Consider the following 27,541-nt stretch of genomic DNA (forward strand, 5'->3'; position numbering starts at 1 on the left):
AGACAACATTCGGCACTGGCTCTGCAGTAGCGCTGCGGCAGCATTTCAGTGAGGGCTAGTTGGTTGCCAGTGGGAACCATCCCGATGTCGACTGTCCTGAAACCCTCTTCAAGCTGGCGGCCGAGAGAGGGGATGAAACTTTGGCAAGACACTCTACTCTCTCAAACTCTATAGCCCAAAGAGTCTCGGACGGTTCAGATGGTCATGGTCAGACTGGACACGACTGACAATCACACACATCCGCATACCCACACACCTACACACATCGTTACCCCCCATCCCCACCCCCACGCCGCACACTCCCACTGACACACCCACGCCCCCTCTCTACCCCCTCGACCCTCCCCCCCCCACCCCCCACACACACAACCCCGTCCCGCCCCCCCCCCCCCCCCAACTGACCACCACCACCACCTCCCCGCCCCCTCATCCCCCATGTCCCCCCCACACAACTGCCACAAAAAAAAGAAGAAGAAAAGAAGAAAGAAAAATGGGTATTTGCAATAACATCCGCTTTGACGTACAGATCGGAGCGACTCCGTCACCTGTCAAGAAATCATATAGCAACGTTTCGCTAGCCCAGGAACTATAACACGCTCGACCAACTAGATAGATAGATTAAAAAAAATAAAAAAAATAAAAAAATCGAAAACACCTTTAAAAAAAAGAGTGAATATGTGTTTCTCATAAAGCTTTTACTGTTAAAAAAAAAAAGAAAGAAAAAGCATTCATAAACCTCGTCATAACGGGTTTATACGCAAACATGACATGCATCCTTCTCACTCAAGTGGACTGACAACAAAAAACGTAGGCTACATGAATCTCCTCTTCTTTACTCTTACTGCAGATTATGTCAGTTTCAGTTTGATTTCTCATGGCGATAGAAAGAGACAGAGGCGGTTACAATGTCGGTAAAAGAGAAAGGAAGAGCGGGTCACTGAGATTGTGCGGTTTTCTAATTATGAACAGCTGCGGTGAATATATCGTTAAGATGTCACTGAAATTGTGCAGTTGGCTAATTATGAACAGCTGCCATGAATATATGGCTGCAAGTTGGACAAACCACAACGTATATTTGTGCGCTGGACTTCCTCTTTTCTGAAATGAAATATTTGATTCGATTTGATATTAAAAGGTTCATTGATGCATGAAAAGTTGACGTTTTTTTCAAGTCTTTCAGCTCAAAGGCTGCACTTCACTCAGATTTGGAACTGCAACTTGTGACCTATATCTTTATGCGCACACATATCATTGTTTTTGGTTGGTGTGCGGCTAGTAATCCATACACACACTGTTTCCCTACCTGTCAACGTTCGCGATCCCTAGTTTCACAGCTACGATACATCTTTCTACATCCGTATCAGGAAGATCTTCCTCTAAAAAACGGGTAAACGAGCGTTGGCTGAATGAGTATCAATGTGCAAGGTTATTTATGTGCTGTCGGTGAAATTACATTGCAGACACTGTCGTGCCCTTCACCGTTCACGCCAACACAAACGTGACGATTTATTGTATACATGTGCATGACATATCTGGGATCATGTTTAATAATTAACGTATTCATCACTGTTGAAGCTAGGAAAATCTCAATTTGTATTTGCAATGAGAAACCATTTTGTAAATATTGCTGTAAATGCAAATAAGAGTCTTTTAATGCGGTGTATTTTACATTTTGGTCTGAATTAAAATTAACATGAACATCAGTTATTGTAATTTTGCAACAATTTTAAGTTAAAACGAATTAACATCTTTCTTTTCCCATACCATGTGGTTGATACTGTATATATATATGTGTGTGTTTACATAAGTCTTATAACCCAGCGAACAGAAAAGGATTACAGAATCTTTGATGTGCTTGTTTGATCAGCATATGTACAAGGGATTCAAGCACTACTTACTAACTAGGAATATTATTTCTTCATCTGTCAACCAAAGAATTAAGAAAACTCTGTATTGAACCTACCAGGGGCAGCCCGGGTCAAACTCAAAACCTTCATACAGCTTCAGATTTAAAGTTCAACACGAGTGTAGTCACAGTAGTGTGACGTATTAACTTCACCTGTTCAGCGCCTATGTCAGCTGACATCATGTACAAAGTGTTGCCATAGTGCCTGTAAGTGTAACTAGTGTAAGATGATCACTGACATCCTGCATCTAGTCCTTTTTTTTTTCTTTCTCTCTCATCAGTTTGGTTCAGTAAACATATAAATACTCTTAAACAGTTTGTTCAATGTGTGTGGATTGTAAAAATACTATTTAGGTAAGCTTGCATCCTGGGGGAAATCCCTTTCTTCTCAATAATAATTTGTTAACTGGACCACATGAAGCGAGCGTGGAAAGGGGGTTTAGCTAATATGCAAAAAAAAAAAAGGTTTTGAAACTTTGTCTGGCAAAGACAGTGGTCTGAGTCAATGGATTTACACAACTTTGCAGGCTGTGCAAGTGATTATGGAGAGGTACAATGATAGAGATTGATCTGTCTTGTCTGATAATATGTTTGAGCATGAAAATTTTGACTACTTGGTATTGTAATTGTCTAATCATAATTATAGTGAGCGAGCATGAAATGAGTGGGCGTGGCAAAGGTAGGCATGGAACTGGAGTGTAGATATGTGTGTGTATGTGTGTGTGTGTGCGTGTGTGTGCTAGTGTGCATGTGCATGAAAGTGAGAGAGAGAGAGTTTGTGTAGAATACCAGAAGTTTGGACTCAAGGTATATATAACGTCTTAGTTTTTGTGTATTGTTTAGGTTGATCTCAGTTGCATTTAATTATTGACAATCTATAATATATTCAGAAATTATCAAAAAAATATTTTTCTCATATTTATGGTTCCCTCATTGCTAACCAGTCTGTTCAGTAGCGTTCATACTATCAGAAATTGATAGACTGTTCATTTTCCTTTCCAAAAAGTATGAGTTATGTACAATCTTACAGTTGTTTGCATGCTGGAATTTTTTGTTATTACCCTCCGCAACCAAAAATAACTTGGCAAATAGGAAGCACAAGCTATAATAAATGTGTGGCACTTTAGTGTTAAAGTGGGGAATGAGAGAAAAAAGAGAAAACTTGCTTACATATATATATGCAAAAGTAAAGGATGCACAGAAGCGTAACAGTGAACTGAATCATAGATGCACTGCTGAAGCAAAATGGCTCAGATAAATAAAGCTTGACATCACAGGTTTTTTTTTCCTTAAAGTTTCATGCATTGATTTATTGATGCAGACAGGATTGACTTCATATTTTGTCTCATCATTTATTTTGGTACTTGTGTGTAACCTCTTCAGTGCCCCATGACATATATGATACATCACAGAAATGCTTCACTATTTGCCATTTATTTTGGTACTTGTGTAACCTCTTCAGTGCCCCATGACATATATGATACATCACAGAAATGCTTCACTATTTGCCCCATGATGTACATATAAGTCAACATCATTACAGGATTTTTCACAGTTCTGTTTTAAAGTTGATATATCCCAATAGTCACCAGTCAGAAAGTTTAATATATCTACTTTGATTATCTGCCTGGTATAGAAGCCAATCACACTCTGTATGATCATTTCTGGATGTTATTGTCAGTACCTCCCTCATGATGCTTTCAAAATGACGGACGACAATCGGACGAACCTCAACAGCAGTGTGTTACAAGAACAAAAAAACAAAAAAAATTATATTTTGCTATCCAAGAAGTTGTAGATGATTTACAAGTGACTGATGATGATGAATTGAGTGCTAGGCATGGCAACATCTTGATGGATGGTTTGCTTGACATGATTGAAAGTTAAAATGATGATTTGCAGATAGGAGGGAAGATAGGGGTAGTTGAAAAGCTAAATGCAGCCAGCAAAGGAGAGAAAATGGAGCAAGAGGTTGAGTATAGCTTTGTGGCTGACCTTGGTGGCTTGGGTTAACTCAAAAACAAAGCATCCACATATTTAGGGCAGGGAGGGAGAGAGAGAGAGAATGACAAAGGGGTTGGAAAGTTTCGTGTGAGTTATGAATTACATGTACAGCATGGTTTATTAAAAGCATGCTCGCATTCATCAAACAGCTATTGTCTGCAAGCGAACTCAAAAACAGTGCCCTCCCCCCCCCCCCCCCCCCCCCCCCCCCCCCACCTCCTCCACTGTAAGCCAACTGGGTCACAGTTAACCTCTTTGATGCTGTCTGAAACTAAGTGGGCATGGGACAAGCAGGAGTTGCCGTTGAAGGACAAGTATACAATCATTGTGCTCAATTAACTTTATCAGAAGTTTAAAGCCTGTTCACTGGCCTTTCAGAAAAGTATAAGTTATGTACTTTCCTACAGTAGTTTGCATGCTAGAATTTTTTGTTAACTATTACCTTCCTCAACCCAAAACTGCCAGGCAAATAGGAGCACAAGTCAAAATAATGCCATGCACTGAAGAAGTTAATTAAATGAGTTATAGAATTTATTTATTTATTTATTTTATGTTGTTCAATTAAATGTGTCACTGTTAACGTATCACATGGACATTTTGTTTGTTTGTTTTGTTTTTGTTTTTTGTTTTTTAATAGTATAATTCATACAGTGATACAGCAAGATTCTGGGTGTCATAATGTTTGGAGACTTTGTTGTAGAATTGGTTTGGTATTGAAATTCTGATCCAGTGGTCACCAGTGATTAGTGTTTGAAGCCATGTTTGGGCATGGTGCTGTGTCCTTGGGAAAGGCTCTTTTCTCTGATTTTCCTCAATCCACCCAGGTGAGTACCCAAAGTTGGGGAAGGTTAAAACAGCAGAAGGAGAGGATTGGGCCCCACTTTCCTATGCCTATGTGGATATGAATTCACTGCCGCGATGACCATAATTTATGGCTGTTGGACCTAACTTTTAACCTGATATTTTAGTGATAATGTTTCAGCTCTCAGGTTTCATCACATTTGTGCAGCACAAGCATGGGCCAAACTCTGTCAGAACCTGTGACCGCCAAAGATACCTTCAAGTGTGAAAATGCTCAGGTCAAAGTTGGCTCGTCCTGCATGCAGGGCTGGAGAATCAGTATCCTTAGTTGTTGCTGGGCTTTTGGGTTCTGTTGTGCGCAGCCATTCAGTGGCAGCTGGTCCACTTTGAAATGTTTTTATATCTGACGACAGATTGACAAATGATTATAAGTAGAGTTTAGATAAATGATTGTATGCCTCATTCAGACATAATGAGATCTGATAGAGATAGGGGGCTTAACAAACACAACATTTTGGGGAAAAGCTAATGGCAGCAGTTAACAATGTAAGTGCTTCAGGCACAAATTTCTTTCAACTACATTTGGAAAGTCTGTTCACATACACATTGGTTGAGATAAGCATTTTATTTTAAATTCCTGAACATTGCTTATGTACGTCTTTCTTCTGTGTGTGGGGGTGGAGGTGGGGGGAGTTAGGGGGGAGGATAGTGCTATGTGTGTAGGAGGGGGAGAGGGTAGGACTTACTTTCCAGCTGATCCAGCTGACCAAACTAAGAAGAGGCTCATTATAAAGAGAAAGGGATTGCTGATGAGGAATTACACCCCAGTAAGTTGTTTTTTTTCCTGAGCTTTGATCAGATATGGAAGATGCTCACACTCACCTGTTGACACTGCCTGGGGACAAGGATGCCAGCTTCTTTGGAGTGTTTGATGGCCATGGAGGTGAGAGAGACATAACAGATGTCTTACATTCCGTACACAGTGATACACTCTGTGTGTGTGTGTGTGTGTGTGTGTGTGCATGTGTGGTTAGTGGGCTGTGTGTGTGTTTGTGTATACATGTATGGGTGTGCATGCTCGTGTTATGTGTATGCATATGTTGTTTTCTTTAATCTGTCAGTATATATATATATATTTTTCTCTCAGGTGTCAAAGTGGCTCACTATGCTGGTAATCATCTGCACAAGAAAATCGTCTCTCAGTCTGCTTACTGTAAGTTTTGTGTGTGTGTGTGTGTGTGTGTGTGTGTGTGTGCGTATCACAGTGTGATGTGTGTATGTGTGAGTGTCACAGTGTGATTGTGTGTGTGTGTGTGTGTGTGTGTGCATGTGTGTGTGACAGTGTGATGTGTGTATGCGTTTGTGTGTGTCTAGGACTGTGTGTTTCTATTTTTCTTTGTCCCTCTTACTTACTCACACTCACACACACACACACACACACACACACACACACACACACACACACACACACACACACACACACACACACACACACCAGCTCTGTAAGTGCGACAGTGATAAAACATAAACTTTACCGTTCGAAAGACAGCACCATCATTTTCAAAAGAATCATGCATTATTTGATTCATGTCAAGTTTTTTTATGATTAAATATAAACAGACAAGCAACAAAAGAAGTACTCATTACAATATAAAGATAATATATATTACATAATGCCTTCTTAACACAGTGCTCTCGTCACCCCCCCCCCCCCACACACACACACACACACACACACACACTAAAAACAAAACAAACTGTTTCATGCAAAGGACATAACATCCAAAAACAACCACCCCCCCCCCCCCCACCCCCCCCCCCCCCCCCCCCACCCACCCCCCCAAAAAACAAAGAAAACTGTTTCATGCAAAGGACATAACATCCAAAAGCAAAAAATTCTACCAAGACACACATGCCTTTACTTATTTATCAGTTTAATTTTTTTTTTTTTTTTAATTGCAAATGAGTAACTAATTGGATTTTAAATGTGCTGGGGCAGTTGTTTGCATCTTGTTATCAACTGACATACAACCAGTACCTCAGATATATCAGATATAACTTTTTTTCCCATTTCTTTAATCAGTAATTTATCATCCCTCAAAGTAAAGAGTTGTACATGTAGACCTTTACTATATGACTTTTTATGCTTGACTTTTTTCCAGCACGAGGAAACATCAGTGAAGCTGTTAGACAGGGGTTTCTTTCACTGGACGATGAGATGATGAAAGGTTGGTTTGGTTTCACTGTGTACTTTAAAATAAAAAATTGTACATAAGTAATGATAATAATGATAATGATAGTATTTATATAGCGCTGAATATTGTGCAGAGACAAATCTAAGAGCTTTCACACCAGTCATTCACACGCATGCATAACTCTAAAACTGGAGAAATTAAAGACAAGGTAGAGGCAGGGAAGGGAGGCTATCTTGGGAAGAGGTGGATTTTAAGACCAGACTTGAAAGAGCTGAGTGTGGAGACCTGACAAAGCGAAAGAGGAAGTTTGTTCCAAAGGCAAGGTCAAGAGACAGAGAAAGAATGGCGTCCAATTGTGGAGAGTTTGAATCTGGGTACGCGTAAACAGAGTTGATCCGAAGCCGAACGTAGAGAGTGAGATGGAGTGTAGAGGTGAAGGCAGGAAGATAGGAAGGGGCAGATTTGTGAATACATTTATAACATAGAGTGCTCATCTTATACTTTTATTCTGTGTGAGACAGGGGCCACTGGAGATTTTGTAAAAGAGGAGTGATGTGCTCAGGTCTTTTCTTTCTGAGGATGAGTCGGGCAGCAGAGTTTGGTATGCACTGAAGGGACTGAATAGATGAAGCAGGCAAACCAGACAATAGAGAGTTACAGTAGTCAAGGCGAGGTGGAGAGAAACGACAAGTCTAGATGTTGTGTCAGTGGACAGATATTTCCGAATGGAACTGATGCATTGCAAGTGACAGTAGCAGGATTGACATGTCTGTCTGATAAATTTTTGCATGGACAGTGTGTTGTCAAGGACAATGCCACGGTTCTTGACTGTGCTGGAAAGAGGGATGGATGTACTGCCAAGTTTGATTTTGTCAGTTGTGGTGGAAGCGAGTTTTTGTTTAGCTCCTATGATCATTGCTTCGGTTTTGTCTGTGTTCAGTTGTAACTTATTTAGAGTCATCCAGATTTGAATGTTGTTGATAATTTCCAGTCTGAACCCGTTAAAATTGAACATGGAGTCCCACAGGGATCTGTTTTAGGCCCAGTGCTCTTCACACTGTACACTGCTCCTCTCGCTGAAATTATCAACCGCCATAATGTCAGTCATCATTCTTATGCTGATGACACTCAACTCCAGAAGACTGATACACCTGAAAAACTGTTGTCGCTCTTGCAAGAAACATCTAACTGCTTCCTGGATATTCAAAATTGGATGACTCTAAATAAGTTACAATTGAACGTGGACAAAACTGAAGCAATGATCATAGGAACTAAACAAAAACTCTCTTCCATTACAACTAATACAATCAAACTTGGCAGTACATCCATCTTTCTGTCCAGTTCAGTCAGGAACCTCGGCTTGTCCTTGACAACACACTGTCCATGCAAACATTTATCAATCAGACATGTCAATCCTGCTACTGTCAACTGCGGCGCATCAGTTCCATCCGGAAATATCTGTCCATTGACGCAACATCTAGACTTGTTGTTTCTCTCATTCTATCTCGCCTTGACTACTGTAACTCTCTATTGTCTGGTTTGCCTGCTTCATCCATTCAGTCCCTTCAGCGCATACAAAATTCTGCTGCCCGACTCATCCTCAGAAAGAAAAGATCTGAGCACACCACTCCTCTTTTGCAACATCTCCACTGGCTCCCTGTCTCACACCGAATAAAGTACAAGATCAGCACTCTATGCTACAAATGTATTCACAAATCAGCCCCTTCCTATCTCTGTGGCTGCCTTCACCTCTACACTCCATCTCGCTCACTACGATCAGCTTCGGATCCACTCCACTTACGCATACCCAGATTCAAACTCTCGACTGTTGGCTGCCATTCTTTCTCTGTCTCTGGACCTTGCAATTGGAATGAACTTCCTCTTTCGCTTCGTCAAGTCTCCACACTCAGCTCTTTCAAGTCTGGCCTTAAAACCCACCTCTTCCCAAAATAGCCTCCCTTCCCTGCCTCTTCCTTGTCTTTAATTTCTCCAGTTTTAGAGTTATGCGTGCGTGAGAATGACTGGTGCGAAAGCGCTTAGATTTGTTTATGCACAAGATTCAGCGCTATATAAAAACCATTATTATTATTATTATTATTATTATTATTATTATGAATGTCCAGGAAGCAGACATGTTTCTTGCGAGAGTGAGGACAATTTTTCAGGGGTTGAGTGTCATCAGCATAAGAATGATGACTAACATTGTTGCCGTTGATAATTTCAGCGAGAGGAGCAGTGTACAGTGTGAAGAGAACTGGGCCTAAAACAGATCTCTGTGGGACTCCTTGTTCGATTTGAACGGGGTCAGACTGGAAATTATTGACGATGACAGACTGGAATCGATCAGTGAAATAAGATTTGAACCAGTTGAGAACAGTGCCATTGATGCCAAATGTAAAATGAAGATGGGAAAGAAGGATTGAATGGTCTATCGTGTCAAAGGTGGCTGACAAGTCAAGAAGAGTGAGAAGGGAATTTTTTCCTGAGTCTAGACGCTAGCAGTAGATTGTTCAGGAAGTGAAGGAGAGTGGTTTTGGTGCTGTGGTCAGCTCGATAGGCAGAAAAGGGTGGAGGAGATTGTTGAAACAAAGGTGGTTGTTGAACTGCTTTAGGACAGCTTTTTCGAGAAGTTTGGACTGGAAAGGAAGGTTAGAAACTGGTCGATAATTTTTCAAAATGTTTGCATCAAGGTTGGGCTTCTTCAGAAGAGGCCGGACAATTGCAGTTTTGAAAGTGGATGGAAACATTCCAGTGAGAAGGAATGAGTGGACAATATTGGTGATTGTGGGGAGAAGCTGTGGGACACACTGGGAAAAGACAGAGGCTGGTATAGGATCTAGCTCTCAGGATTTTATTTTCATTTCTTTCAGGATTTCATTCACTTCTGTTTCAGTCAGTGGATTGAAGGAATGGAGAGGAGTGCCGCTGAATTGAGGATCAGGATGAGCAGGTTGGAAAGGCATCTGGCCCAAGCTCGTACAAATATTTTGGACTTTGTTGAAAAAGAAAGAGGAGAAGGCATTGGGGAGTTCAGATAAAGTGTAGGCAGAAGGAAGAGGAGTCTTTTTTTTCAGTACCAAGATTTGACATGATAGAATAAAGAGACTTGGTGGATGTGGCATCAAGAATTTGAGAAGAAAAGTTTGTCTTCACTGATGAGATCATGTAATTGACTTTTTTTTTGTTTTGTTTTGTTTTGTTTTTTGTTGTAATTGACTTTATTTGTTTTCGGAAGACCGATTGTAGACTTTCAGTTTTGTTGATTGCCATCACCATTCCAGCTGGTGACGTTTGTGTTTTGCAAGTCGAATGTCTTGTGTGTGCCATAGGGTGGAAGGCCTATCAGGCAGCATGCGGGTAGGGGCAGGTGCATGTTCATCCAGCATTTGAGAGAGAACAGTGTTGTAATGCGAGTAGATACTCAAATAATTGAGTAAGAATGATGAAATAAAGAAGAGTAGAAACAAGTGTTTCAACCTCTACATTAGTGGTGTTTCCAACCTCTATATTGGTGGTGTTGCCAATCTTCACATTAATGGTGACCCCAACCTCAGCTGGATAAAGATGACAACTACCCCTAAAAACGAGACTTGTACTCCCCTCAAAGCAAGACTTGTATTCCTCCACTTACCTTGATTTTTTTTAAACTCCTTACACAGGTACACACATCTGTTGTTCGACAGGTGCAAACATTAACCTGTTTGGTGCCTATTATACATCAGCCAGAGGGCGTGGAAGGAAACATGGCCATGAATGTCAGTGAACTGTCTTTTCACAGTTTATAGCTGTTGGGAATTGACAACAGCCAATAATCCATGATTTTCATGAAACCCAGAGTTTAGAGACAATGGAGAGGAAACACATATTTTTATTTTTTCATGCTTTTTGTAACTGATCAGTAGACCACCTTTTTTGTAGAGGAGGCAAACTAGATGCACCGCAGACACTTTATCAGCTCAGTTGCAGCTTGGAGGGAGTATCATCAAAGCACTTCCCTTTCTAAAGGGGGATGTTCTTAACAATTAGAAAAGCTTGACTGCTCAGTTTCTGAGAACATGATTGGGGTGGGGTTTTTTTTGGTTGTTGTTTTTTTTGTTTTTTTGTTCATTAAATCCTTGTTTTCATTGTTGGGACAGATATTCACTTACATGTGTGCAAGAGTTGTGATCATTAACATTAACTTATAACCTGTTTCACTTTCTTCAGCAGGCATAGTCTGACAGTAAGCATGCTATTTCCAGCTGTTTTGCTTTCTTTTTGGATGCCATTCTGTGGAGGTGGAAATGGACTTAAAATGCTTAATAATTATTATCTCCACTTTGAAATACATGAATAGTTATCTCCAATCAAAATAACTGTTAGATTCAGAATCCACATTCATTTTCTGTAACAAAAACATTTCCTCTCTTTCTGTTACTCCTATAGTTTTTGAGCTAGGATTAAAAACAAACGAAAACACCCTGAATCCGCAGAATCACCTGACAAGTGATCTTCAAAAAAACAAACAAACAAACAAACAAAAAATTTATTTATTTTTTTTACAAAATTCTCTGGTACTGAATGGGTTAAGAAAGTATGTACATTAAGATATAATAATGAGTACACTCATGCACACACAAAAACATACACACATACACATAATGCACACGTTATTCGCCTTGCATCTTTAAACAGTTGATAGCACCTTAAATGTTATGAAAGCACAACAGGTCTCACATTTCTGAAATGTTTCATGGTATGTTATTTGTTTCAGACCAGATGCTCAAGGATGACCTTGCAGGCACTACTGCTTGTGCGGTCTTACTGAAGGACGGCAAGATGTATTGTGTAAGAGCTGCTGGTATTTCTAGCAATGTTAAAGCAACTGGCATATTGTTTCCTGGCTAGTTTGAGTGTCTGAAAGTAGATTGTATGCCCATGTTAGATGCATACATGGGTCTAATGCACAATCATGGGTATATATGCGCATTTGAATGCAAGCACATTTTTAATTATAACGATTATGATCTTTCCAGACATACTTGCCTGAGTGAGGTTCACTAAACCTAAGTTATTTAGCCACAGTGATATTAATTCTTTTTTCTTTGGAATGCCAATATTTACTTTGAAATGTCATGACTTCTTTGTGCCATAATTTTCGGTCTACAAGGCGCTGTAGCGCATAAGGTGCACCCCCAAAATTAAAAAAAAAAAGTTATTTGGAACTCGTATAAGGCGCACACATCTGATAAGCTGCATCTGCCATAAATTGAAAGTCCTCTTTTTGTCTCCGCTAACAGTGGATCAGGGGATGTTGTTTTCTGAGTTGTGACATCATCTTTGGAAAACTGGATTGGAATCCCACTTGTTTTCATCTGGCTCTGTTACTCTGTTCTGTTATCTGCTTTTTTTATGTACTTATTTCTTCTTTTTTTTTTAAATACAATTTTACAGCCTTCAGAAAGTACACATTTGTAAAGCTCCAGTTCATTAACTTGTTCAGTCAGAATCCAGAGTACTAGCCCTGCTTTTTAGTCCGGTCTGCTATTTTGTTTTGTGTTCTGCTTTCAAAAAATGTCACTTCCGATTCTCTCTTTCACACCATAGATTTATCCCCAACTGTCTTTTTTCATGGGCTAAGGGCGCGCTGCGATCACATTCAAATTAATCACATTGAAATTTTGTGTCGTATGCAATTTAGTTTAAATTTGACTTGATCATGAACATGAACCATGTGGAACTGAACAGTGGTAAGACTGAAGTGTTGCTGTTCAGCATGATCGTGAGTGTGTATTCATATTGTGATCAACGATGTTGTCGTATATTGAGTTTGTTGTGTCAGGTGGCCCCACGTGGTGGTCAGCATTTGTTTTTAGAAGCAGATAGGGCGCATACAGCCAGTAATAGGCAGGCGTCAGATATGAGTAAAAACGTACTGCTGTATAGGCCAAAAATTACAGTACTTGCAGATACTGCATTGTGTACCAGTAAATGAAGAGAATTTCAAGTGGTGTATGGCTGTGATTATCATTGGTTGCTTCATTGTAAAGGGCAATGCAGAACACTGGTCAGTGTGATAGGGAAGGGAGGGGTGTATTGTGGTGTGGGGCTGTGAGGACCTTGGGTGGTCCCCTATGGGATGCCAGGGGTCTTTTGGTATGAATAGCATTCCTGCATTCTCAAAATTCTGTGCTAGAAATTACCTCTTAGCTTTTGCTCTCCATGTTTCTGCCTATTTTCTTCCTTCATTGTTTGCTTTTTCTGCCTGCCCAGACCATTCCCCTTTCCTTTTTCCAGCAAGCCGCAGACTGTGCTGTTATGCTGTGGCAGTAAGGTTTGGTATTGTAATCCCTGGGATAGGCACCAGCTGTTCAGTCAGCAGTGTTATTTGCCTTTATGGCCATTTTATGTGATTTTTGTGTGAAGTATTTTTCATCTTTTACATTTTTTTTTCTTTCTTTTTTTTTTTCTTTTTTGTAATCAGTTGATGATAAATCAAGTTTAAGGGGTGACATCTTCAGCATAGCCACTTGGTATTTGCTTAAAGGATCTTAATAGTAAGATAATATGTTGTGAACTGTATTGTTTGGCAGCTGTGTGTTTCTTCTCTTTTGTTTTTTAATTTTTTTTTAATTTTCACACTTTTGTGTTTAATGTGGTTTGATTTTTCTAATTTAGAAGGGCAAATCAAATATGGCCCAGTGCAGTCAGCTGGACTATAAAGCAACAATGTCAATGACCTGTTGTGGCTGTACTGCACAGGGCAACGTAGGAGACTCGCGGGCGGTGGCCAGCGTAGCAGGGGAGGTGGAGCAATTGTCGTTTGACCACAAGCCCAGCAACGAGGTGGAGTCACGCCGCATCATTGCTGCTGGGGGATGGGTAGAGTTCAACCGTGTCAACGGTACGATGTGGGATGTTTTTTTGGTTTTTGTTTTGTTTCCACTCGAGCAACAAAAAGCAAACAAAACAAAAAAACAAGGCTGTCTGTGTTTGTTACTGTGTGGATTGGTGTTGTTTGGCACTGTGGATTAGTGCAGTGGTATTCAATCTGTATATTATATTAGAAGCATAGAGTCCATAACAGACAGCTGTGGTGTATGTGCAGGCAATTTAGCATTGTCCAGAGCACTGGGAGACTTTGTGTTTAAGAAGAACGAGAAGAAGAGGCCTGAAGAACAAATTGTCACAGGTATGTGCATTTGTGTGCGTGCATTTGGGTATGTGTGTGGTTGCTTGAGTTATTGCATATCAACATAAGGTTGGCTTCATAATTGTTCATCATCATCATCATGGTTGTTGCGATTATCTTCAGTTTTGTGATTTATTGGAAAGTATATTTGATGCTCTGATCATTAATGTAATAACCTATCTTTAGTAATGGTTAGTGTGTCTACACACACACACACACACACACACACACACACACACACACACACACACAAATGATCAAATTAGTCTGAATATGTAGTTATGATAGTACAACACACCCCAACTGAACCATCAGAAAGTTCATGTCAGACACTTGCTGCCCAATTGGGCACATTACCTCTAGGCCATGGCTTCACAACTCTGCTCTTTGTCAGCTCCACTGGAGTAACTTGGCAGGAAAGATGGAAACACTGTGTGCAGCATACCCTGACGTGATTGAGAAGCCCATCACTCCGGAACATGAGTTTGTGGTGTTGGCCTGCGATGGCATATGGGACGTGCTGACCAACCAGGAGGTGGTCGACTTCATTCGTGCTCGCATTGCTCAGCGAATGGAGCCAGACACGGTGAGGAGTGTGGTAGTGGAGATGGTGGTTATGGTGTTTTGAAAAGGAAAAGGTTGGGTGTCCGCAGTAATGTGTGGATATATGATTGTGGGTATGTATTTCTCTGTGTGTATGTGTGTGTGTTGGATGAGTGGGTTGAGAAGAAGGCGGCATTACATGCAATATGAAAAAAAGATGCCAAGCATCTGTATGTTGAAAGTGAGTTTGACCATATTTGTTTCCGTGCTTTTCCACTGCTTGTTAGATTCCACCCTGCACCCCCAAATCCCCACATAACCCATCCCTGTTTTTGAACAGAAGTCATTTATCATTACATAGAACCTTCCTACAAAACCAAGATAGACATGGTGCAACTCTGACCCTTAATATTTGCACATTACGTCCATAATATAAAGATGTACTGATACAGGCAGGCAGTGTGTTCAAAATGCTGTTTGACCAGTTTTCCATCACACCACACCACAGGGAGATTACAGTCAATCTTTTTCACCAGCTGTCGGAGGGGGTCAAGTAGATGACTGCTGACCACGAACCAGATGACCATCACTTTGCCTGACTGGTACATATGGAAAAGCCTCCTTAACCCGGAGAGCGCGATGAGCCACGATGGTGGCTTTCCCGTTGGAGTGCGATGGGCCAGGATCGTGGCTCTGTTTACATTAAGGTCCGTGATCGTTCAACTATACTCGGCAGCCTTCGCAAAACTGCCTCGTTCTGATACCACGCTATCCCGCTTGTGTTTACACAAAGGATTGACCAAGTTGACTTGACCGGCTCTCCATCTATTTTGAAAACAATGAGTGATACTGAAGTTGACGAAGTTCGGGAAATGAGTGACAGTGTCACTAGTGATGATTCATTTGCTGACAGTGATTCTGGCGAAAGTGACAGTGGTGAGTGAAGTGGCTTTGTTATTTTGATACTTTGGCATGTTGGCTTGCTTGTTACTGACTCACTCCAGCCACAGCAAGTGGGGGGATGGAGGATTGGGGGTGGGGAGGGTGGAGGGGGGCCTAAGTGGGTCAGTTGGTGTCTCTTGACCAAATGAAGCTAGGACATAGGGAATCATTATGATTTATTATGATTTACAGCATTCTTGCTGCTTATGAAAGCAACAAGATCTAAAAGAAAACTTTTATTTCAGTTTTTGCCTTTGATTGCTTCAAGTATTGAAGATGGAAGTGGGCATGGTGTGGGTGGGCGGGTCTCAAGCAAAAAATATAATGCTTATAATTTCATTGCTACTGTTTTATTCATATCATGATTTTGTTGTGCTGTTTGATTCATCATTCTAATTTCATAGTGAGCACAGATAAAGCAGTTTACTTGTTGAGAATTACTACTGTTCAGGAGCAAACTAAGTGTAAAATTTGTGCAACCGAAATAAACAGTTTGGAAACTTTTGATCATCCAGAAAGACAGATTGCAGCAAACTGATATAAGTGAAGCAAAATGTTCATAAGACTTTATTTTATTCCTATTCAGAATCTGGGGACACTGGTGCTGAAGGCAGTGGTGCTGAGGGCAATGGAGGAGCAGCTGGTGGAGCTGCCCATGCTGGAGGTGTGTGGCTGCCCATCATCGGTGAAGATGCTGGGCCTGTTCCTGTGGATTTCACAGCTGCCCCTGGTCCCAAGCATGCCCCCCCACATGATGCCAGACCCATTGACTATGTGAACTTGTTTTTCACTCAAAATTTTGTGGAAACCATAGTCAATGAGACTAACAATTATGCAGATCAGTGGGTGGCGGATCAGCAGCAGCATTTGCAAGACAGTCCACAGTCACGGGTCCACATGTGGATAAAACAAGGCCAGACCAACACAGAAGAGATGAGGGCCTTCCTTGGCATTATATTGAACATGGGACTCATCCAGAAACCCAGTCTGCAGGCATACTGGGATTCTACCCACAAAAGCCAATCCACACCATGGTTCACTGAACATTTTTCAAGGGACCGTTTTCAACTGCTGCTGAAGTTCCTGCATTTTGCAAACAATGAAAATGTGCCTGACAGACATGATCCAAACTACAAACTGTTCAAAATCAAGCCAATAATTGAACACTTCCAAAATAAATTTTTTTATCACTACCACCCTCATCAAGACATCCACATTGATGAGAGTATGATTGGATATAAGGGGAAGACGCCTCACCTTCGCCAGTAATTGCCAAACAAAAGACATGCCCGGTTTGGTATCAAGCTGTGGTGCCTGTCAGACAGCACAAATAGCTATCTTTGCAGGTTTGAGGTGTGCAAAGGGGCCCATGATCCACTGGATATAGAAAATGTACATGGAGCGACATACGCCCTTGTCATGCGACTGATGCGTGAAGCAGATTTATTGAACAGAGGCCACCATCTTTGCCTGGACAATTATTTTTCCTCACCAGTGCTGTTCCAGGCTCTGTATGAGCAACATACTACTGCCACTGGAACTGTGAGGACAAACAGAAGAGGCCTTCCCCATGAAAGCATCAGGAGGAGACTAAGGAACAGGGAGGTGTCCGAACGGAGAAAGGGTCCACTGCTGTGTGTGGCATACCAGGATGGCAAGAAAAAGCCTTTTATGCTGTCAACAACTGCCACAGCAGGCTTCACAGAGATCCAGAACAGGAGGGGCAACATGGTCCAGAAGCCCAACATTGTTATCTTGTACAACAAAACTATGGGAGGAGTGGATCTCGGCGATGCACAACTCTACCAGTACTTGGCGGAGAGAAAGACAATGAAATGGACAACAAAGGTAGCATTCTCATTGTTTGGCAGGGCGGTGCTCAACAGCTACCTGCTGTACCAGCAGAACACCAGTGATGCCCCTAAACTGTCCAGATACATGTTCATGGTGTCTGTGGTGGAAAGCCTGGCTGGAAACTACTACCCGCCACAGAAAGTTGTGCGCAGGAGGCGTACAACTGCTGAGATCAGGGCTGCCAGAGACAACCCCCAACCCCAAGTGGCACCACCAGCCCCTCAACCTGGTCCCTCTTATCCCATGCAAGGACATGACCTGGTCAAGCTCCCAGTTGGAAAGAAAAGAAACTGTGTGGCAGGACATGACACACGTGTTCGTTCCAGCTGGGAGTGTCGTGCTTGTGATGTGGGACTCTGCCCAGGCTGCTTTGCTGGATACCACAAGAGGCCCAGGAACTAACCACTGGCTGTTTCCTGCAGCAGAAACATTATTTTGTACAGTTTTGTTTGAATTTTGTGATTTTGACTGTTAAACACCTATGAAATTAACTATCAAACGTTGTTGATGTTTTCGAAACTCCATGTGCAAACTTGGTGGTTTTATTCTGTGGATTATCTCCAGCTGCATACAAGGTACAGCCTTTTTCTTATTTTTATCTGATTCCTCATTCTATCTAGTTTCCAAAAATGTATAGGTTTACCTATCTAGTGTTACTAGTAAGCATACAAATGCCCAAAAGCAAAGCATGGGTAGCGGAGGCAAACTTTCCTTAATTTTAAGCATGCTTTCTTGAAGCACCTTTTATTATATCCAGCACTTTGAGGGTTAAGAATGCAGTGCAAGTGCCTGGCTTGCCTGTTTGTGTTAGATAGGTCCCTTCTATTTCCCCACACCCCACTTTCATATAATAGTTATTCCTGTCACCAGAAGTGGGTGACAGTGGTAAACATGAATTCTTTTGTTGCACATAGTTATTTCTGCTGCATTATACACATATAAATTTGCAAAAGGATTTTTGTTTCCAGGCTCACACAATACTCACACAGTAAGAATAAAAGTGTCAAATTTGATTGTCAGCTATGAAAATTGTTGTTTTTGAAATTACAGTATGGTTGTTTTTTTTTTAGATTGTCTAGTCTGCAGTGTCTTCTGACACATCTTTTTCTTAATCCTTTTTTTGGTGTCTTGTACTGTATCATGTCAAACTGATGCAAACTAGGCCTATCGGTTTGCTCTGCTTGGCCAAATTCTTTTCTTCCTCAACTTGAATTGCAACAATGAACATGCTTACAGCTTAGTTTTATGTTCTTTTCATTTTGAGGGATGGTGTATTTTCCCTTGATGGTGGGGCAGAAAAACTGACAAGAAATAAACAAGTAACAAAAAAACAGCAACAGACCTACCTCATATCTTCTCCAAAAGGGAAAGAGAAGTGTAATCCATTCAGCTAGCGCAGTCTTGAAAATCATGCAGAACGCCAATAAATATTGGTGAAATCAACGACTGACTCACTGACAGTATTGATTTTTGAAGTTCGGCGATTGATTCACGATTCCGGAGGTCTGGCGATCGATTCACACTCAAGTACTGACTTCACTCTCATTATCGGCAAAACTGGGTCACTCAATATCTAGGTCACTTGGTATGATTGACTTTTACAAGATTTTCATGCAGAAATCATTCAGACAGTTCAAAATAATCTTCAGAATTGTCATTCAGATAACGCCAGAGCTCTCAGCAGTCATCAAACTCATCTTGTGACTTCGAAAGTTCAAAACTTTGGCGAAACCAAACCGGACCCTGGAATGTTCAGAATGTTCATCTGGAACAATGGCTGCATCCATTGTAAGCACATGTTTAGCGGGCACTAGTGGGCACTCCAGGGATTTAGACAACAAATTTTTAGCGGGTGCTCCTATGTAATAAGGGTTAAGAAAGCATTGGATGCACACAGCTGAAGGAGAAGTGAAGATAAGCAAATTCAGTAGGTTTTCACAAATATTGCTGTAGTGATGAAAAGATGCTTTGTAGGCTGACAGGTTAGACATTTCTGAGAGAAAAAGCTTTGTGGCAGGTAAAATCATGGATTGTCTGATGGATCAGGGATTTTCAGATATGATTCACCCAGCAAATTTCAAACATAATTCACCCAGCAAATAACCCATTGGCATCAGGCATCAGGCAGGTTGATTTCTCCAACCCTGACACACATGTATTGTGCTTCTCATGTTTATCAGTTTTGTTTTGAAAAAAACAAAAAAACCCATAGTTTTATGACAGTCATGTGTGCTTAGATGATAAGCAGAAAAAAGAAAAAAATCACAGAGAAAATCTTCAGCACACCTCTTCTGTTCTGCTGACCATTGACCGTTGTGCTTCTCGAACTTCATTTGGTTGTGTATGTGAGAGTGCATGTGCATTTGTTTTTGTGTGCAGTTTGTCATATCAAAATTCACACACACACACACACACACACACACATACACACACACATATATATATATATATACATGAATTTGATTGTAAATGTCATGAGCTCCCTGCCTGGAGGTATGTTCTTATATTTTTGTTATAATCATTATTATCATTAGCTCAGTGCATGAAATCCTGTGTGGTTGGCTGGACTACAAGCAACAATGTCAAGTGTCAGAGCATGCATGAACACAACAGATCAGAGAGTTTGAAATGATTGGAAAGACAAGTCAGGAGTAGAAAGGTAAAGAAAGAGATGAAGCAGAATACAATAGCTGTAGCCTGACTGGTTGACTGTGTTGGTATTATGGTCAGGTCTGGGAGGAAAGACAAAATGGGAGTAATAAAACTGACAAGGCACATAACAAGGAAGAAATAAATGAAGCAGCAAACAGTGGCTGTAGCCTGAGGGTTGGCTGTGTTTGTGCTGTGCTCAGATCTGTGAAGAGCTGATGATGCGCTGCCTGGCGCCGGACTGCCAGATGGGGGGGCTGGGCTGCGACAACATGACCGTCGTCCTCGTCTGCTTTCTGCATGGCGCCCCCTACCTGGACCTGGCCCGCAAGTGTGCCCGCCCTTCCCGTGGCAGTATTGCTCCTCATCTGGCCTCTCTCCACAACGGGTTTGAGTTCAAATAGACACGGCTGTCATGTCATGGTTTGTGAGGGGGCTGGGCTGGGGTGGGGAGAGAGTGTACGTTGCATGGATTGGAGAGATGTTTTGTTGTATAATTTATTTCCTCCTGCTTTCTTTGCTGTGAGAAAGAGAGTGAGAGTGAGTGAGAGAAAGAGAGTTGTGTAATGTTTGTGGGTAGCTCTGTGCTTGTGAAGAACAAATATATATATATTTATCAGTGTTGGATGACAAAAAAAAAGTTGATTTAAATGAACATATTTTTCCCCATGGAATTATACTCTGGAAGGAGGACTGTTTCAGCATGGTATTATTGTTGATGATGTATATTTGTGTACAGTTTAAAGTAAACAGTGAGAAAAAAAAAGAAGAAAAAAAGTGGAAAAAACCCCAATAGATTGGTTTGGGCTGTGTGTCATACTTGTTGGCGTTCCCTTATTCCGAATGTGATATGAGATTTGTTTTCCCGGCAGCGTCTGTGATAAGAGCAGATGTTCTAGCTGATGATGGTTTGAGAGAGTTGCTGTGTTTAAACTCGTTCCCACAACCCCATCCACTCACCCCTGCAACCTCCCAATCCCACATTCTTAATTTGGTGACCTGCTGCCTGCCCGGTGTCCCTTGGACATCAGCTTCCCTGATGTGCTATTTTTCTTTCTTCAAGTTTTCCCCAACACATGATTTCTTGATGGGTCTGTCACCTCACCTATAGGGTGTCTGTCCTGGTTTTTTTAAAAATCCTTGTGACCCCATGTTGTATGTTGACCTCTCATTAGAATATGTGACTGACCATCCAAGGATCGATGACTAATTCGGCTCTGCTGTCTTTCCCCTCTCACCCACCCTTCCCTCCCTCCCCTTTTCTGACACATAAAACATTCAAGCTCCTCCTACCGTGGATTAGTTCTGTGCACTAAACGCTTGGAACAAGGACAGTCACATACAGTTCACAAGTTTGAGAAACCTGTGGCTGATAGCTGGAAAAAGTTGTAACCCAACAGAACCATCAGTCAACAACAAAAAACAAAAAACAAAAAACAACAATTAAGCAATCAACTCAAAAGCAGACAAAAATTGAAAACCATTGGATTAATCTATCCTTCTTCAAGTCTTTGAACAAGCTGCCTGCTACCCAGTCAGCCAGTCAACCAAGCAAACAATATTGAGTGAGGAGAGGTGGGGGGACTTATAATTTCTAACGAATTGATTTGATTGGCACGTTTCATTTTCAGTATTGTGGCATTTTGTTTACAACACAGGTCTAGCATCATGGAATGCACAGCAAGACAATCATTTATTTTGTCAGTGCCTTTTTTGTGAATAAAAAAAGTGGGGGAAGTCATAGTTTGGAAGCTTTTTTTCATTGAAATGAAAGAGTTCACTCTGCCTCGGAGTTTTTATGTAATGTAAAAAACTGAAAGAATAACTGTTTGCATAGATCATTCACATAGTTATTGCTTCATGTTTCGATGTTTACAAGGATTGTTGTAAATAAAATTGTCAAGATCAAAAGCACGAAACATCTTGGAGCAGTTTGATTTGATACCTGCCAAGTAGTGAAGCATGATTTTCTAGATATGATTGTAAACAAAACTTGCTAAAAAGTGCCTGAAAATGCTTAACTGCTCCTAAACTTTGTAAGTTTCCTGGAAGTTTATCAAGAGACATGTCCCATCCCTACTGGTTTACATTTGAAGGGTACAAAAAGCAGTTTCGTGAAATGGAATTAAATGGAATCACTTGAAGACTGCTTATGCACATTAGATTCACATTCTCACATATTGTTTTGCATCAGTTGTGTGGTCCTGCTGTCTTGGAAACTGAGACAAACAATATACCCTTGCTTTGAAAACTTGCATAATGATTGAGTTGTACAACTGAATCAGCACTGAAGTAAAAGTAAAGGATATTGTGGAGAAAAGAAGAATTTGAGACTGATTATGTCAACCAACAGATGACAGTTCTGACCAAGAGGGATAACCATTGTTGGAATGTAAGTAAGGGACTGTACTTAGACATTATTTTGCACTGGCAGTGTACTTTTCACTGGCACCATACTGGCACAGTACTTTCTACTGGCACCATACCTTACACTGAGATTACTGCAGTGGGGGCAGACCATGCCTTAATGCCTTGATTCCAGATGTGGGTTTGGGGATCTGTTTTTCCCCTTGTTGAAAAAGAAAAAGTGAATATATGCACTTTTTTAGCCATCAGAAAACAAACGTTTTCACCCTTTAAAAAAAAAAAAAAAGAAGAAAAGAAAGATGTGCCCCTGGTGTTTCAGAATGATGATGAAACTTTTACTTGGTACTTTTTGCTGCATTGACCATTTGCATTCACTCCTTATCCTCTAACACCCCCCCCCCCCCACCCCCGCCCCCACTCCCCACCCCACTCCGCAAAAAAACAAACAAAAAAAAACAAACCCTGAACACCAAGTGATTTGAATTCTCCCCTTTGAATACACAAAACAAAATTTTTTGAATGATGAAATGCGGACAACAAATTAATCCACAAAATGAAGATACTCAAAGTAGTTTAAAAAAAAAAAAAAAAAAAGGAAAGTAGCTTCAGAGACCCATATGTATTGCTGGTGGTTACAAACTTTTCACAACTGAACAGGGCAGACATGGAACAATAGAAATGCTTTGGGCCAGTTTTGATGCAGGGTATGGTAGATGGAAACTATTGCCATTTCCATTCAGGCCAAGATATGCCATGGTTTGTTGTTAAAAAAATAATGGCATTTAGATCGATCATATGTACACAAGTAGAAAGCAAGCAAAGTGATCATTTTTAACTTAACAATTTTCAAGTAATTTTGTCTTTTACCTTATGGAGTACCAGGACACATATATTTACATACATATTAAGATTGATCTTCTTTGTCTTCTTTTTTGCTCATGGGCTGTGACTCCTACGTTCATTCATGTACACAAGTGGGCTTTTACATGAATGACCATCTTTAATCCTGCCATGTAGGCAGTCATACTCCATTTTCAAGAAGAGGGGTGCATGCCAGAATGTCCTTGTTTCCATTACCCATCAAAGGCTGACATAGATTACTTGACCTTTTAACGTGCATATTTGATCTTCTGCATGTGTATACAGAAAGGGGGTTCAGGCACTAGCAGGTCTGCACATTGGTTGACATGGAAGATTGGAAAAAATCTCCACCCTTTACCAAACCCAGGACCCTAAGACTAAAAGTTCAACGCATTAACCACACAGCTGCTGTGCTCATTACAAAGACTAATGAAATGTATATAGAACTCTGTTAATGTCTGTAAAATCTTCAAGAAACTCCACAGGACAGAGTATTAGATATATATGTGTTAAGTATGTTCTTTGATATTATATGTATATATTGTGGACATCATTCATATAAAGATAAATTTCAGTTTATGTTTAAATTCAAAACTGAGTGAAAGAGTGTCATGTAATTACATAAAACAGCACAAATATCTCTACAGTCTACATTATTGCCAGAAGATGTGAATTACAGTTGTTGGTATGCAGCAAGGTCTTTAAAAGCACATCTCACTTGTCTTGCATATGCAAGGGGTTAACTTCATATTTGTCAAGGAGGATGCTACTGATAACTTGGGACACTACTTGGGGCAGGGGTAAAAAAACCCACAAATTCTAATGGTCACACCTTGTGACAGTCACATACACACACATGCACACACACTCACATACAATTTCTTGAGCAGACAGTGGCAATAAGTTAGGTTATAGGAACGACTGAATGAATAAAAATACTAAACACCAAGGCATGTTGGCACGACTGATAAGTAAGCATGTCCAAAGTTCTAAAAAAAAATTAGCCTTTTGTTGCTGGAGGTTTCTGATTCATCTATTTCAGTGTCTTTGCATGCACCACCAGATGTTTCAAAAGTATTAGTCTGATTGTGTTATATATTCAGTACAACAATGAAATAGGTTGGGTGTTGTTTTTTTCCCAGGATTGCCCTCCACATTTTAAGTCAACATTTGACCGCAGAAGGGATCTGTTAGTTTGACTGCACAAAAAAAGGAACAAACCTGACAGCTCTTCTATCATCTCTTAGTGTAGCATGAGGTGCTTTTGTATTTTTCTATTTTTGTTCAGTATGGTGTTGATACTGTTGTGCTTGTGGCTTGTGGAAGATATCTTTCTTTTGTTTGCTGTTTTTTATGCCTTTATCATGTGTTTGTTGATGCATTGTGCTGTTGTCGTTGTGATGAAGGAATCCACAGCATGTTCTGGATTAGGATATTTTTTTGTTTGTTTGTTGCTTGCAGACACACAAACATGCACATACCTCCAGATCAACACTTGCCATCTGATGCATGCCATTTTTGTTTCCTTTTCAAATTTTAAGACTGAAAAGCATCTTTACATCTGATTTCCAATTGGTACTGAAATCTGGTGAAGTGAAGGCTGGACTGGTTGTTTGCATATTTTATTTGGGAAATAAAATGGGCTTATTTAAAGTGTAATCCAACATGAAAACTGTTCTTCTGGGATCAGTATTAGCATGCGGTGGATTATGTATGGGCTTATGTGAGACAAATGTTTGTGTGTCCTGCTATGGATCTTTTCCCAGCTCTCGACATTTGTGCTGATATTTGTATCCCCATTCATCTGCATGTACACACACACACACACACACACACACACATTATAGTTTTTCATACTGATGTCTGAACCCACACTCACCCTTCTTTGATAAAGGTGAAGTGTCACAAGTGTATATTTTAGTTTTGATGTGAACTGTCATCTTAACTTTTTTTCTTTTTCTTTCTTCTTTTTTTTTTTAAACAAATATGTGCCTCAGATTTTTAGTGTACAGCCACCTCCTTGCTCAATTGTCAGCCCTGTGACTGTATCTCATGCTGATCCACACATGAGTTCTGGCTCTTGTATTTATTATGTAAATCATTGTGGCTGATTCGTTTTCTTCAGTTGGAAATGCCCAGTACAAAAAAAGTACCACAGGTTCATCTTGCAGCCCTGTCTGCAGCTGAACGCTCACAGGCTGATCGCATTTGCCAGTGACTGGTGTGAGCCAAAGACACAAATATGCTCTGCATTGACAGGGGCCATATTTAAGTATTTAATATGTTAGTTTAAGTTTTGGAATCTTTTCTGGCTCTTCCACCACACCTTCCCACCCACCCCCCCCACCCACCCCCCTCTCTCTCTCTCTCTCTCTCTCTCTCTCAGTGTAGCATTTGAGTGCATGAATGTGGTTTCATAAAATGGTATCGAACAAACAACAGTTTGAAGATGACATTTATTTTTTATATAAACTTTGAAGATGGGAGTTTTAGAGAAACTGACTGTGAGAAATGGTGGGCTTTTGACCTGTCATCAGTGAAGAAGAGCAGATGGCAGTGCCTGGATAAAAACCAGTCAGACACTTTATTAGAAACATTGGTTTTGCCCATTCTTACTTACTGTCCTGCTTGCAGCTGATTCTTTTGCCTGTGTCCAGCTGTGCTGAAGTGGATGTGTATTGCTTCTGTCGTATGTTTTAGTCCCCTCACCACAACCCTTTCTATTTGTATGTGTACAAATAGGTTACACATGTTTGTCTTTTTTAAAATGCCAATTGATACAGGTTTTCAGAAAAACATTTTTAAGCAACTCCAAGGATAGTGTGCCTTCAGACTCAGACCTAGATTTCTAATCCCCCCTACCCCCTTTCCCCTTTGCCCGCCTCTCCTTGCCTTCCCCTCCCTTGAATCAGTTCCCATGCATACCGACCTTGTCCTATACCAAAGGCAGCCTCACATACAGCAGAACACCCATTATCCACCATCATCATGCTGTTTTCCAGGTGTCATAGCCATCTTCAGCATTATAGCAGACTCAGGAAAATCAGTTTTGAAGGCTGAGCTTTGGAATGAGATATTTCAAACCAACATCATTAGGAATAACCACCAGTCTTTTGCTGTTGTGGTTGTCATCAGAAACATTGACAATTTTGAGTGTCTGTTTTAAAAAAGAAGACTGTCTCACCTTTTGAAATTTTTATGATAGTGTGCTTGTTTTCACAAAGATAAATTCATTTAGTTTCTTTGAAATGCTTTTAAGCAACATTCTAAAAACAACCCATTTTGATGAACCTCTGCGCTGTCAGCAGTCCTGTGTTATTGTGGCTTACAGACTTTCACAGCATCATGGTCAAATGCTTTACAAAGATAACAGATGACTGTAAATTGTTTGGGTTTCCATTTATTTCTGCAGAACAGTGTGTCCCATTTTGAAGTTGCCAACCTACCCCTGAGTGTGTCTACAAGTATCAGTCATTTACATGTATCTGTGCACAAGACTCTGAACCCAGATGTTTCCCTCAGACTTTAGATTTTATTCATTTTATTTCCATAAACCACACAATTTTGATGACTGAATTTTATTTGTGTGCAACATTTGCTGTTTCAGTTCACTTTCCATTTGACATCATATCTCACGGAACAGTAAAGTGGTTAACTTGTGCATAATGAGTCCATCTACGAAGCCAGAAGATCCCAAACCGTAGTTGAAGCCATGCATAGCCATGTGGTTTCCTCCCCCTCCTGCCACTCCACCCCCTACTGGCCTTCCCATCCTCCCCCACCCACCTTCCACTAGACCTTGAGTGGTGGTGATGAATGTGCTGGTCTATCAGAGAGATGGTAATATGCAGCCTGGACTTTGTGTTTGTCAAGGAATATCTGATTTACATATTCTGCAGAAATATTGATGTTAGGATGGTGTAGGATGGTCAACATGCTGTCTGTTTCACAAAAGTGAGAAGCTTTGAATTCACACAGGGAAATCTGTTGTGGTAAAAAGACTGAACAGTGCTGCAGGATAGAGAATAATTATTGAAATATAGCACAATAGGATGCATGAATACAGTTCAAGATATGTCAGTTAATGTGGAGAATGGAGCAATGCAGGGACATCTGATTCATGGAAAACAGAATCAGTGCTGTCATTGATATTCACTGTGAATAACTGACAACTTGTATTTCATGCTTTATGCCATGCTGTTGACATGCCATTTGTTGTGTTAGTCCCTGAAAACATCAGTTTTGATC

At 40.6% G+C, this 27,541-nt stretch overlaps 1 protein-coding gene across 1 annotated transcript; it reads left to right on the plus strand.

The window, feature by feature from the left end:
• The first annotated feature begins 1,160 nt into the window (after positions 1-1,160).
• LOC143299241 (putative protein phosphatase 2C T23F11.1) lies at positions 1,161-25,632 on the plus strand. The gene is made up of 10 exons (XM_076612450.1): positions 1,161-1,387; positions 4,920-5,029; positions 5,571-5,654; positions 5,859-5,924; positions 6,874-6,939; positions 11,660-11,733; positions 13,648-13,789; positions 13,994-14,077; positions 14,518-14,663; positions 20,269-25,632. Exons 1-10 carry the CDS (start codon positions 1,236-1,238, stop codon positions 20,467-20,469), a joined length of 1,125 nt encoding a protein of 374 aa, XP_076468565.1. The 5' UTR covers positions 1,161-1,235; the 3' UTR covers positions 20,470-25,632.
• Positions 25,633-27,541: the final 1,909 nt, after the last annotated feature.

The sequence above is a fragment of the Babylonia areolata genome, chromosome 24 (assembly GCF_041734735.1).
Source record: "Babylonia areolata isolate BAREFJ2019XMU chromosome 24, ASM4173473v1, whole genome shotgun sequence".
NCBI classification, from domain to species: Eukaryota; Metazoa; Mollusca; class Gastropoda; order Neogastropoda; family Buccinidae; genus Babylonia; species Babylonia areolata.